The sequence below is a fragment of the Acipenser ruthenus genome, chromosome 16 (genome assembly GCF_902713425.1).
Source record: "Acipenser ruthenus chromosome 16, fAciRut3.2 maternal haplotype, whole genome shotgun sequence".
In the NCBI taxonomy this organism is placed as follows: Eukaryota; Metazoa; Chordata; class Actinopteri; order Acipenseriformes; family Acipenseridae; genus Acipenser; species Acipenser ruthenus.
The window spans coordinates 1,800,946-1,814,693 of record NC_081204.1 but is presented as its reverse complement, the minus strand read 5'-3'; the positions used below and the strand labels follow the sequence as shown (position 1 = coordinate 1,814,693).

Genomic DNA, 13,748 nt, shown 5'->3' with positions numbered 1-13,748 from the left:
GCGCCCTGGAATTCCCTTTGCCCGAGGCCAGGAATTCTGGTTCATTTCAAGCTTCAAAAAAGTGCTGAAAGAACATTTTATATGTCAACCTACTCATTTTTAACCTTTTCAATTACTCTGACAAGCTTGTGTTGTTGAAGCAACTCAAACTAGAGTGCTAATCCTGCAGTGTACTTGTAATACGCTTGCAGTGTACTTGTAATACGCCTGCAGTGTACCTGTAATACCCCTGCAGTGTACCTGTAATACGCCTGCAGTGTACCTGTAATACGCCTGCAGTGTACCTGTAACACCCCTGCAGTGTACCTGTAATACCCCTGCAGTGTACCTGTAATACGCCTGCAGTGTACCTGTAATACGCCTGCAGTGTACCTGTAACACCCCTGCAGTGTACCTGTAATACCCCTGCAGTGTACCTGTAATACCCCTGCAGTGTACCTGTAATACCCCTGCAGTACTGCTGCCCTGCATTAAAACATCCCTAAAAAATCAATGACCTAAATTCCAAATGATACTGCAGTAGTACTGCATTAAACAGTCATCCGATTTAAACCGATAATGCAGTTTGAATTGAATTGTCAGCCATCAGGTGACAGGCTGGCTGTCTCATTGCCTCAGCACTGACAGCTGAACTCAATCAAGCTTTTCGCTGGATGGAAATATCAATTCATGCAATTAATGAAGACAGTGTGTTGCCGTCATTGCATCATCAATTTAACCATATGGCATGGTTTAGGACAATGAATGAACTCGTATAATGATTTTTTTTTTTTTTGTAATTAAATCACATACCACTCTAATGAGTGGATTCAGTCTACAAATACAGCAGCCACGGTTTGTTTGTTTTTTTTCTTTTGCAGCACAGCAGCATTAAATCTGTTTTTTCGAATGAAGGGCTAATGGAATAGTGGCGCAGGTTTCGAGCCGTTCCTGGAACAGCAGTTTGGAATGTGTCATGCTGTTTCTGAAAGTGTGAATAACTTCATGAAGCAGGACCGTATTTACTGATTGAAGCACCCCCCCTCCCCTCTGCTGTGCTAATCTCATCAACATATCCTCCAGCTTCACTGACACAGCAGGGTCTCCTGGGCTGCTTGTCCACAGCACTCAAAGAGTTAAATACCCCCCTCCCCCTTGCCCAGTCCTAAATCCCCTCTCCGCTGGCCTTACTCTATAAAGAAATTCCTTCGTGAATGATGTGCACATTCTATGGGAAAAGAGTCTGTTCTATAGGAGGATTTCAGCAATGTAATTCTGATGAATCAATGGAATTCAGCTTAAACAAACCTCAAGATTATGTCTGCACATGCACGCACATACCAATTACGCACACACACTTGTTTATACACACACACACACATTATCTGTCTAAGCCTGACCCCCTCTATTTAGGTGCTCTTTGCAAATTCTTGCAATTCATTATATAATTATATCATTAAATTGCATCTTATATACAGTATATTATCTTCCATCACTGCATGCGTAATTTCACCATGTTAAATTCCCTAGCTATGTATCTGTTTTATGAAGTATATATGTTTTATCCCAGGATGCATCATTGCATCTACAGCATTGTGATGGAATTAACAAAATAAATGAATAAAAGGGGGGGCCAGTAATAACACAAATAAAGCCCAGAGCACAGTGGAGTTAGAAGTTTCATACAGGTAGCAGGATCGGAGCAAAGCTGATAAGAGAAGAGGAGAGAGACGGAGGAGCACCCATGTCTCAGCTCCAAGCCCCTCAGCTCCGTCTGGCTCCTGATCGTGGGAAAGTGCTCTCCCCTCTAAAGCCTGAATTCTTTTGCAGCCTTGCTGCTTTGTAATTGATCCGTGCTCTCATCGGCAGGAGGAGGGGGGATCAAAAGGCCAGGCTGGTTGTGCTGGTGCTCCGAGCGCTTGTGACAGCGACGGAAGAGCCTCAAGGGAGAAAAGACAGCAGCTCCCGGGCCTCTGAGGTGCAGCGCAGGCAGCCACGTAGAGGTGAGTGTGGATACCAGCGCTGTGTGAATCAGCAAAACAGCCTTCTTACAGCACTGTGAATCAGCAAAACAGCCTTCTTACAGCACTGTGAATCAGCAAAACAGCCTTCTTACAACACTGTGAATCAGCAAAACACCCTTCTTACAGCACTGTGTGAATCAGCAAAACAGCCTTCTTACAGCACTGTGTGAATCAGCAAAATAGCCTTCTTACAACACTGCGTGAATCAGGAAAACAGCCTTCTTACAACACTGTGTGAATCAGCAAAACAGCTTTCTTACAGCACTGTGTGAATCAGCAAAACACCCTTCTTACAACATTGTGTGAATCAGCAAAACAGCCTTCTTACAGCACTGTGTGAATCAGCAAAACAGCCTTCTTACAGCACTGTGTGAATCAGCAAAACAGCCTTCTTACAGCACTGTGAATCAGCAAAACAGCCTTCTTACAGCACTGTGAATCAGCAAAACAGCTTTCTTACAGTGGTATATTTCATTAAATTATTCTTTTATTGACGTAACCTTTAATTGAAACCTGCAAACGTGGAATGTTTACTTCGGTATTTTTGCACGGTATTTTACCATGCTTTCCCTATGGCTCTCCTATGCATTTACCATAGTTTACCCTGTTTTTGCCATGTTTATTAATGTGCTTTACCATGCCTCTCTGTGCTTGACAGTGCTTACCTATGCTTTACCATGCTTTCACTGTGCTTTATTACACTTTGCTCTGCTTTCACTATGCTTTAGCTCTCTATGCTTTACCTGCTTTCACTGCTTTATTACACTTTGCTATGCTTTTACTATGGGGAAGCTTGTATAAGGAACATTGCAGAGGTCTGGCCAATACTTAATTAATGTGCCTGGTCTTCCATGAGTTTAAAATCAAAAACACACTAGAGACTCACACTGGGGTTGTGCTGCGATCTCTAACTGTAACAATGTCCCTCTCAATACCGGCCTGGGCCGTGCTTCATAGGGATTGCCACACTGCAGCAACTCTCTTGTTTCCAGTCTTGGCTGGTCAAACCCCTGCAACACTCTCCTTTAACACGTTTGAATGTACAAGCCCCTGCACCTCCCTTTAAACTAGCTGTGTTTCACTCACTCATGCTGAGCCAGACTAACAAGCACTATCCCCTAAACACAAAAACATGTCCCACATAGAGATATGCATACAAGTACGTCAGCCTGGCTCTCGGGGTGCAATGTTACTGTTAACTGCCCGGGTGATCAGTATACTCAGCTGTGATCATGGTGAGAGGTTTTGTACCAGCAGGGGGCAGTAATAAGGTGCAAAAGTGATCTGAAAGATGGGAGACTCGGAATGTGTCTCCAAGAAAGAGCCGAACATGCAGGGTTCTAGAATGCTGAGTTTTCAAGTACTTCCAGATTCGTATTATTTCTTTTTTTTCCCTCAAATTCCCCCTGCTTGGAAACTGGGTCAAACTCTTTACTGGAGGCACAGTTTATTAAGTGGTAATATTCAATGTAGTTCAATCTAAGGTATAATGCAACTATAATGCACAGTGCAGAATCTACGCATATTTTAAACTGGTTAATTATATTCAATATTTTCATCATCATCATCATCATCATCATAATAATAATAATAATAATAATAATAATAATAATAATAATAATAATTGAAGAACACAGGAAATGAATAAGAATGATAAAACACAAAATTACAAAAAATAAGCAGATTAAATAGATAAAAAAAACAATTATATTTGTAAGTCAGGTTAAAGGGGCTAAACTATAAAAGTAAGTCTTTAATATTTGACTTAAAAATATTGAGCGAAACAGCATCTCTAATAGAGAAGGGCAATGAGTTCCACAATCTAGGGCAATCTATATATACAGTATATATTTCTTTAGCAGATTTCATTAACATTTAGCAATATGCATAATTATTGTTATGCCATATTAACATTTAAAGGTGATTTATTTATTTATTTATTTTTCATAAAAGTTCAGTATCCCCACTTCCAGCTCTTATACTTTCTCATCAAAGCAAATGCATTTCATGAAATAATTTTAAAACATGAGTTTAATGTTGAACTATTATTTTTAAATATTGCTTCTATTTTTTAATAAAAAGCCATTGAAATCCTGACCCCAGTTTTCAATGTCATTACCGTAACAGACAGTATATCGCCCCCTATTGAAAGCATACCCTGGGCCACCCCTCTGATCATGTGATCATGAAAAGCGATTGTATCATTTCCAACATGGCTACATGGTGAGTAGAGCAGTTTCAAACATTTAAAAAGAAAATCATTGATTGGGTTTATTATGCGTCATTACCGCACATGCTATTATGCTGTCATTAAATGTTTTACTAAACAAATGATTAAAGGTTAGAATTGTTTCATGATTTATATGTTCAAAGTTAGCCAAAGTCACAACGTGTAGGCCTCAGATTTGTAGAAATTTATAAAAATCCTTCAAATTGTCATTGCAGTAACAGTCATTACTGTAACAATTTATTTTGTTTCGGTAATGATGGAACTGTTACGGTAAAGACTCTTTTTAGAAATGCTTTATACTAAATTATTATTAATATAAATGAATTTCACAAAAGTATTTTCTTCGAATGCAGAATGACTAGGGGAGGGGCATTCGTGCCCTTTAAGTCCACTCCCATCTGCATCACTAGAAAATGGATTATATTTTGGGGTGCATATTCCCTTGTAAGATGGCCTTGTGATTGAAATATTTGCCATTTAATAATAAATCATATATAATATTAATATTTTGCTCTATATGTCAGATGTGTAAGGGTTATGTAAGATACAATGGCCAATAAAGGCTCTCAACCCCACCAAATCCAATAGGACACACACTGAAGTGGCCAGGCAGTGCCTATCCAAATTCTTTACTGTATTTACACCTTTTTAGAGTAACACACAAAGAGAAATGCCTCAAAGCAGTGCAGCAGAGGGAGATGTTTCTGAGAAAAAAAACTTCTATATCAGGAAAACCTCAGACTGGAACGGCAAAAGATATTCAAGAAAAGAGCAGGGCAAGCTGACGAGTAGAAATGACATTTCAAGCAGGTCACAGCGAAGCCAGGGCAGACGATGGAGGGTTCATCAAAAGGAGGCACAGGGAGGCGGGCACAAAGAGTGAACCGATTGAAAAGTTTTGTTCAGGAACCACACCAAGTGACAGTCGTGCAGAAGATTCTTCAATTCACAGGAAAAGGATGTGAAAGGATAAAGCAAAGGCATACCAAACTATCAACGACTTTAAAAGAAGTAATTGAGATTAATAAAAGAAGGCAGATAGGTACAAAAAACAATTATAGAGATTATAAGTGCAGCATCTCCCAAAGTCTAAAACAACAAAACAACTGAAAGATGTCACGTGCCAAATAATATATGAAAAACTCTTGTTCCGTAGCAAATTAGTAAGCAGAAAGAAAGACATATGTAAGCAAAGATTCTCAGCACCAAGAAAAAATACAGACTGATTTCAAAAGCAGTCCATTGACATCTCACGAAAGTGTGACAGAAAAATGGAAAACCAACCTGCAGTTTCTGCTGTGCTGTTATGATTATTTTATTAAAATGTTTAGGGGTCACAGAAGAGTTTAGAGCCCTCATTTGTTACTTGAGGTGTGTGAAAGGCATGCTTTGTATTCTTCATTCTTTTTTTTTTAGGTGGGCTGATTACTTAAGCATGTGAGAGTGCTAATTATCCTCTGTGTTTACTCCTCTTCAGGACATAATGTGTTTTAAGGTTTTACGATTTCCAATAACAAGTATTTTGGTATCTGTGTAGTGCAATTATAAATGGCTTATTTCTTTACATATTTATTTTAAATCACTGTTTAAATCTTCAAGTGTCATTGTCGTAAGAAGCTGTCATTACCGTAACAATAGTTATTGTAGTAAATAGAACAGCAGTAGCACTGGCAGGGGTGGAAGTTATATTGACAAATTGTTGAGGGGGGGTCTTATTTAAAAAAATAAAAGAGTTTGGTATACTTTTAATCATTGAACAAAAATACATTCAGATTTCAGCTTGGCTGAGTTATGTTATATGCAGATAAGGTTTGTTCTGATTTATTCTCATTGTTTTACTAAAAGAATATCACATCAGTTTCTCAATTTTGTGGCACTCTACTTTGTCCCATTTCTGTAGAAATACCCAGGCATGCTCTTTGTGCATTCATTGTTAACTGACTTGCTGTATATTGACAAATGCGCTGAACTGTTTACCTCTGCATAGTTTATTAGTTTTTGTTTTGTTTGTTTTCTAGTAAAGTGAGCTGAAGATTTCTCTTATCAGAACCGTTTTTGTTGTTAACTGTTGTAACAGGAGCTGCTGTCTAATATTTAACATGGTTTTACTGAGTCTGGGATGAGAAGTACAACAAAGGCTTTTAGGGAATATCTTCAAAGGGTATTGCAAAAACAAGTACCTTTTTTCGACTTCTCCTTTTCTACTTGTACGTGAACAAAGAGAGCGTTTTCTTAATTACAAAAAAAAGTATATTTGTATTTCCAAATGTCAGATTTACCAGTGCCCAAAAAAACAATCATATTTAAAAAAATAAATCTAAATTAATTTTAACACCAAACTGCGTCAACCTTCAAGAAAAAAAAAACTATTCTTCTCAACCTGACCTTTTTTAGGTTTTAGGTATGTTATAGATACAAGTTTGAAGGATTTCAGAACAGTTTTCTGCATGCGTGTTTGTCCTCATTTTACCTGTAATACTCTGAAGAAGCTCGACCTGTGCTTTTGAACAGATGGTTACTTGAAGGGAAGAGTCCTTCCTGCAGGAAAGGGAAGTTGATTGCTTGTGTTGTGTATCTACTCTTAGGAGGGAAGTGACGAACCATTGAGCTTGCAGTGAGTAATACAGAACCTCATTGCAGGAGACAAGTCCATCTGAAATACAAGAGAAATTTCTGACACACTCTGCTTGAATTTATAAAGAGCAGGAGCGGTTGTTCTTACAGGAATAGGTCTGCATAAAAACACAGAGCAAGATCCACAGAGATACACAATTACTGTATACACATGCAGAGTGTGTGACTGCTACCCACTCATTACTGCAATTTAAATACATGACATTACTGGTACTCAGCAGTGATCCAACTGTGGTGATGTGTATAGCTATACAAAGTACAAACTATTCAACCACATGGCTTATTACACTCAGCAAATAATACCTGGTAGGCTAGTATCACACATCAGCAAATAATACAAGGTAGGCTATTATCATTTCTTAGTATTGTTTCCTATGGGAAACAGGTAGGGTTCATATTACCTTTAGCAGAGGGAAATTAAACTCAAAGTTAAAACAGTCTGGAAAACAAAATGAGAGGTAAGGTTTTACTTAAAGATGTTTTAATGCAGCTGTATCTGTTTCTATAGTATTTAAATATATGGGGGCTAACTTACAAAAAAGCCAGTCTGTAAAGATACAGATGCTAAACACGACACAACTGGGGCTGAACTGTTTCTCACATTTTAGGGTAAGGGGCTGTTGTCTTTTCACATGCATTTGATTGGTCTAATCACTGATCATAAACTACTAAAGTCGTTCAGAATTGACTTCTTTATGACAGCTTGCCACTAATGCGTGTGTATTTCTATGTTACTCAGCACGTCAGGGAGTAGCTGTTTTTATTGATTCGAATGCAGTGGTATTTAAAGTTTCACGCTGTTTAGATCACTTGAAAAGAGCCCCTGATGATATTTGAATGTGTCTCTCTTTGAGCTTTCATCTGCAGTATGTGTGTGCTGTGTTGGGAGTAGTGCATTACACGTTCCTGTAATCTGATCAAACTTTTACTAAACTTTTTTTTTCTCAAGCCAAAGACTCTTCCAATAATGTTTATCTTCCAATGTTCAAAGACACAAAGGGACTGACATACTAAAGTGGTTTTGTCTCCAGTGCAGATTCTATTCTGGAACTGCTATTGGAACAGAACTTGAAGCAAATGTTAGATCATTTTGGTCCATTCTGGTTTATTTGGTAGCACATTGTAATAAAAATACATAGCTTTTATTCCTATATTTGTGAGAGAGTTTTGTGGAGACAATAAGGTTTACTTTCCACTGCTGTTTTGTAATTAATAAACTGTGAATAAGATCTAAAGAAATGTACAGGGGGCATAAAAACGTCTATAGCTTACTGTTCACCTTTCCACAAAACAACAAATGTACATTACTGTCACCTCCTCCTCCTCCTTCTTCTTCTTCTTCTTTTATTTATTTATTCCTAACAACTAATTTTGAAGCTCATATGGCCTTCCTAAGTAAAGAATTTTATAAAAATGTTATGATTTGAAATATATATTACTCAGATTGAATTAGTCAGAGTCTGAAAGCAACTGGGCAGGGGGGACCAGGGATCAGCTCCGGTTTTAAAACTCCGTTTCAACTTTTCCAAACCACTGGGGGTCTCAGCTCCTTAGGCTTGAAGGGGGAAGAAGGATCCATTCCATGTGTATGGAGCTGCCATGGTTTCTTACCCAGAGCACACTGTAACTGAAATGGACCGCTGGAGGGACTCGGGGTTACAGACAGTGGTGGCTGTGCATGCATAAGGTAAGGGAAAGAGGAATGAAAGATAACCACTGCAGTTTAAAAGAGTTTCGTACAGGCTGTATCTTCCAATAAATATAGTATACCATATATGTGCAAACCAGGGTGGCTAGAAAAGGGGGCTTAATCCACAAGACCACCCCAACCCCCCCCCCCCCCCCCCCCCCCGCCCGGAGAAAAAAAGAACGTTTCAGCCAGCCTGTACTGTATGCGCTAGTCCCGTTTGGGGCTCCCCCTCCTGGGCAAGCGGGGGAGGGAGGCAGGAGGGGGGTGTGGCGGGCTGACTTCGGCCTCCCCACCTCCTTCCCCTACCCCAGAGCTCGCTGGCTGTATACTGCATGCTTTAACAGCGAAACTATGTGATGTATTTGGCAGTGAGCGTGTGAGTCCTTACTCTATCAATCGGGGTCTTCGCAGTGCAGGGCCACGGATGACTGCAGTCTAGCTAGGATCACACACCGAGACTGAGCGAGGGAGGGAGGGAGCGAGAGAGGGAGGGAGAGAGAGAGCGAGAGAGAGAGAGGGGGGGGCTGAGAGAGAGGAGCTTTCATTCCTTTTAAACCGTTGTACATTTTGGTGACCGCTTTAAATATTTAAGAAGAAAAAAGGTCCTGCTTTTTTATTTTTTGGGGGTAAGCTGGCATCTGAGGATACTCGTTTTAAAGCCTTTATTCTGCAGAAGAAAATAAACAATAAGGAATTGAAAACGGGGGATTTTTATAAGGTAAGTTGTTTTTTGTACGTTTTGGTGCATGTTTGTTTGGGGGAATTTGTTGTGGGGATCGGTTATATTGCACTATATTTTTGGTAACCCGCCCACTTCCATCTAATTGGGGAAATGTAACAGTTTTTTTTTTTTTTTTTTTAATTTCTCTCTCTCTATTTTCATAACACCCTGTTGATGTCAGACATGACTCCGTGTGCTGTGCATTTGCAGACTTTCGGGATTTCTTTAGTGTCGGGAGGACCGTTATGAACACCAGTGTCAGTGTGTGTGTGTGGTTTAACTTTCCCCCTAGTCAGATAGTGCAAGTTTATGAATTACTCAAGTGAAAAGTAACGGTGGCTTAGAAAGTCGACCTATAGATATATATATATATATATATAGTGAACAACTGGGGTTTTTTTTTCTTTCCACAAAACTGTCTGGCTTGGAAGGTATCTAGTTGTGACCCGCGATTTTCTTCAGGTAGGAAATCCATTTTACATAGACTATAACAGCTATATTATTATTATTATTATTATTATTATTATTATTATTATTATTATTATTATTATTATTATTGCTAAATCCTGCTTTAATATTTTCTGCGATGATTTTACTTGGTGTTTTACTTTTGGTAATTGAATCCCAGATTGGGGGGATGATTGTATTATTATTGTTATTATTATTATTATTATTATTATTATTATTACGTGACTAAAACTAGTTAAATAAAACTACAAGTCAGCCCACCCACACTTTCGCATAAAGTTACAACCGGTGTAAAGTGTCCTATTATGTAATGTGTGCCTGTATGTAGGATTTGTATGAGTCGCGTTCCTTAAAAATAAAACAAACAAACAAAAACATGCTGGCTACAATGAGCAATTCTGTTTGTAATTGCCGCCCTTACGGAATAAGTACACAGAGTTCCACATTACTGGCAGCATTCCTAGAGCTGTTGTGTTGCCCTCATTGCAGTTAACGGGAGCGGGCTGTAGTATGGTGTTTTTACTGACTGTACAGTCTGTACTATCATATGAGGAAACGCGCTGTGAACATAAACATTGTGGGTGTCTGTTTAGATGCAACACAGAGGCGCGTAGTGTGCGTGTTGTAGCGTACAGTAGGATGTTGTGCTACTGTTTTTCTGATTACAGAACAGCATTAATTCATTTCAACCTTTGAACAACCCCGACACCACCTTCTATAACAAAAAGCTCCCCGTTCCGAGTCCCCACATGTTTCTTGGTTTCGGGCTGTAGAATTTGGTAGTTAAGTTTGTTCTGCCGCTGCTGCTGTTGAAAATGTCCCCACGTTGACTTCGCCCCATTCAGAACGTATAGCCCTGCAAAAGGCACGCTTTCCTTCTGTCAAATCGCGATTCAATTAAACAGTGCTGTATTCATTTGCAGCACTAGTGACACACATAGAAAGGTTTTCTATTTAAGTCAGTTCCCTGAGGTTTTTTTTTTTTTTTTTTTTAAGAAAGGGATTGTGAGTGAGACACGTCTGTTAAAATAAAAGCAGCGGGCGTGCTGGGAGTGTGTGTGTGTGCGCTGTGCGAGAGGCGAGAGAGCGAGGTAGTTGTCGGCTCGGCTGCAAGCGGCTGGGTCGTTGAGCGTTCGGTCTTGCATTGGGAGTCCTGCGAGGTAAAAAAAAAATGTGTTTTCTTTTAGCGGGGGCCCCCCACGCGTCCTGGAAAACCAAAAAGGAAAGACCTGGGGGAAATCAAGGGGGGAAAAAAACATGTTAATATCAGAAAAGTCTTGGGGGATTGTAAGACGACTTCGTTTCTGTGTAGTAAGAGAGCGACAGCGTTCATTTAAGTATGTGTAAGTCGTGTGCATGGGTGTACCAACCCATACGATGTTTTACTAGCCCTGTTAATCCTTGCAGACTTAGTATTCGAGAAGCACTGAGGTGGGGTGGGGTGGGGAGGGGCAATGAAAGACATTTTCCCAGAAAGAAATTTGACATTCGTCAAAAATGTTCTATGAAATGATATGGATTAAATGCTGAAAGTTAATTTAGGTAAGTGGAGGTGCTCAGATTCCTTGCTGCTCATCGCTCCTGTTCAGCAGTAATGCAGGAGGTTTTGGACGGGTGGAATTGTCAAAGGTGTAGAGGGAAGCAGGGTTTAGCGTTGGGGTGTACAGTGTAGAGGAGCATAGCCTACGTTTGTGCCTGCATGCTTCTCTGTACTGTGAAACAAATGCATACTGTTCTGCTGTTACTCGTGGCTTAACCTAGAAGGTCCCCTATAGTTTCTCATGTGTAGGATTGTGTTTTGATGTATGGCTCCTACAGTAATCGATCCCTAGCCTTCAGTAAACAGCCATTAGAAATCCGGACCATCATTTCCTAATATGATCACTGCAGGGTACATGGAGGTACTAGACTCAAATACCCAAACGCTATACAATCCTCTGAGAATATACTGCAGGACAGCAACTGTCTTAATAGTGACATCAATAAATACAAAAATAAAAAACAGCCTGTTGCCAATAATAATGCTTTTGAAAAAGTGGTTCTATGCGTTTCTGTGTTTTTTTTAATAATGCACAGAGCAGCCTGTCAGTTTAGTGTGGGGTGTCTGCACTAGGTAACCCATGCTTTGAGATGCTGTGATTCTGGGTCTCTTTCTGAGTGTGCTTGATTTCTGTGTCACCTGCGTTACAGGTAGGTGTCTGATGTTACACATGTGGCTTGTGGGCACCTGTTCGTTCTTATACACTGGTATCTTGTGGGGACCAGGCTGCCTTGCTGGTGTGTGGGTGGGTAAGATGGCACAGTAATGTAAAGTACAGTATAGCTCGTCTTACCCATTGGTCTTGTCAGTCAGTATTGAGTGTTGAGCCCTCACTCCGCTGCAGTACCTCCTTTATCCCTTGTAATGTACTGGGGGCGCTGTTACAGTGGTACAGTAATACAATTCCCACCCTTATGATAAGGCAGCAGTGTGGAGTAGTGGTTAGGACTCTTGACTGGAGGGTCATGGGTTCAATCCCAGGTGGGGGACACTGCTGCTGTACCCTGAACAAGGTACTTTACCTAGATTGCTCCGGTAAAAACCCAACTGTATAAATGGGTAGTTGTATGTAAAAAAATAATGTGTAAAAAAATGTGATATCTTGTAACAATTGTAAGTTGCCCTGGATCAGGGCGTCTGCTAAGAAATAGAATAATAATAATAAGGCTGTCTACACTCATGCATTTGGATTCCTCTTGCTATTCGATAACATCTTTTCTATTGTTTTGCAACAAGTTCTGTAGTATGTCCCGGAGGATCTCTGATTTATTTAATTGAGTTATAAAACAAAAATTCATTTTTTTTTGTCTTATTAAATCATCACTGTTAATAATTTGCTGAGTCATAGATAAGTGAGACCACCCAACAACAAAAAAAACAAACAAAAAAAAAACAAACTGCAAAACTAAATGCGAGTAGCACCAGAAGTAAATGTTTCACCATGCTGGAGTTTATCCATGTAAACATGCTGGGATTGTCAGTATTTTCATTCCTGCAGTGGAATTGGCAGCTGGAGCAGGGATAGTGGCATGTCCCTGTGGCTGAGCTCCCGAGAGACAGTGACGCCAAGCTGGCAGGGGATTCAGCTAGTATCCCCTGGTGTGCAGGCTGCCAACTGGCGGGGACAGCCAGCGTGTTTAATTATTTACCCACATCTCGCTCGCTCCCTGCAACGCAGTACAGTATGCAGTAATTCCAGCATGCCAAGCAACACTGAGTGATTTGTGTTCTGGAAGTTATGGATGTGGCACTGCGATACTGTTTGTTCATCTGCTTTTTGTGTTAACATCATGATATTGTTGGCCTGTAATTGAGTTTAGTTTAGTTTAGGGGTCCATGCATAACTTTAAACGCTCAAACAACGAAGTCTGGAGTAAGACAGAAAGAAAGAAAGAAAGGCAAGTAAACCAACGTCTTCATAGCTGAAACCTTTCTCTGCTTGATTTGGAGCCCCATTCACAACACTTTCAAGGACTGTTTTCTTAATACAGTATAATAGTGATGTTACTGGCCCCAGGGAGTGAGTGTCACACCTCTGATTCCCCTGCTGCTTTGTCGCTCAGGTGCTGTGTGTTTCTCCGCTGCTGCGCACACAAGTGGAGGTAGCTGAAGGTGCAGGCTGGGCGGTCACATCCAGTCCCTGAGAGACAGAGCTCAATGCCAAGGCACATCCCGCCCTCTCTCTGCAGAAGGTCTTGAGGACGTTGGACCCCGTGGGACGCAGCGATGAGCAACAGTGGCGCCAGAGAGGGACCGGCTCGGCAGGGCACCGCACCGCCCCCTGCTGAGCCCGAGAGGAGAGGCAGGGGCAGGCCCAGGAAGCAACCTCAGGTCAGTCTCGTTTGGGTGGGGGCAGCGTCTTCTTTCCAAGGGTGTTCCACGGGCAGGGCATGAGCAGGTATCAGAGAGCTCCAAGCAGAAGCCAACGACCGTAATCAGAAACAACACCTGAATGCTCCCTT

The 13,748-nt window shown here is 40.6% G+C and overlaps 1 protein-coding gene across 4 annotated transcripts in view; it reads left to right on the top strand.

Annotated features, from left to right (window-relative positions):
* The first annotated feature begins 1,781 nt into the window (after positions 1-1,781).
* The window catches only part of LOC117412544 (high mobility group protein HMGI-C-like), a 34,349-nt gene continuing 22,382 nt past the window's right edge, over positions 1,782-13,748 (top strand). Inside the window, exons 1-3 of one of the 4 annotated variants that reach the window (XM_058988343.1) lie at positions 1,782-1,982; positions 8,414-8,554; positions 13,350-13,617. In XM_058988343.1, coding sequence (XP_058844326.1) covers positions 13,513-13,617 — 105 coding nt within the window. In that variant the 5' untranslated portion in view covers positions 1,782-1,982; positions 8,414-8,554; positions 13,350-13,512. Of the gene's footprint in view, positions 1,983-8,413; positions 8,555-9,072; positions 9,276-9,479; positions 9,741-13,349; positions 13,618-13,748 lie in introns of those variants that run through there. The other 3 variants (XM_058988345.1, XM_058988342.1, XM_058988344.1) reach the window with 3 other exon arrangements.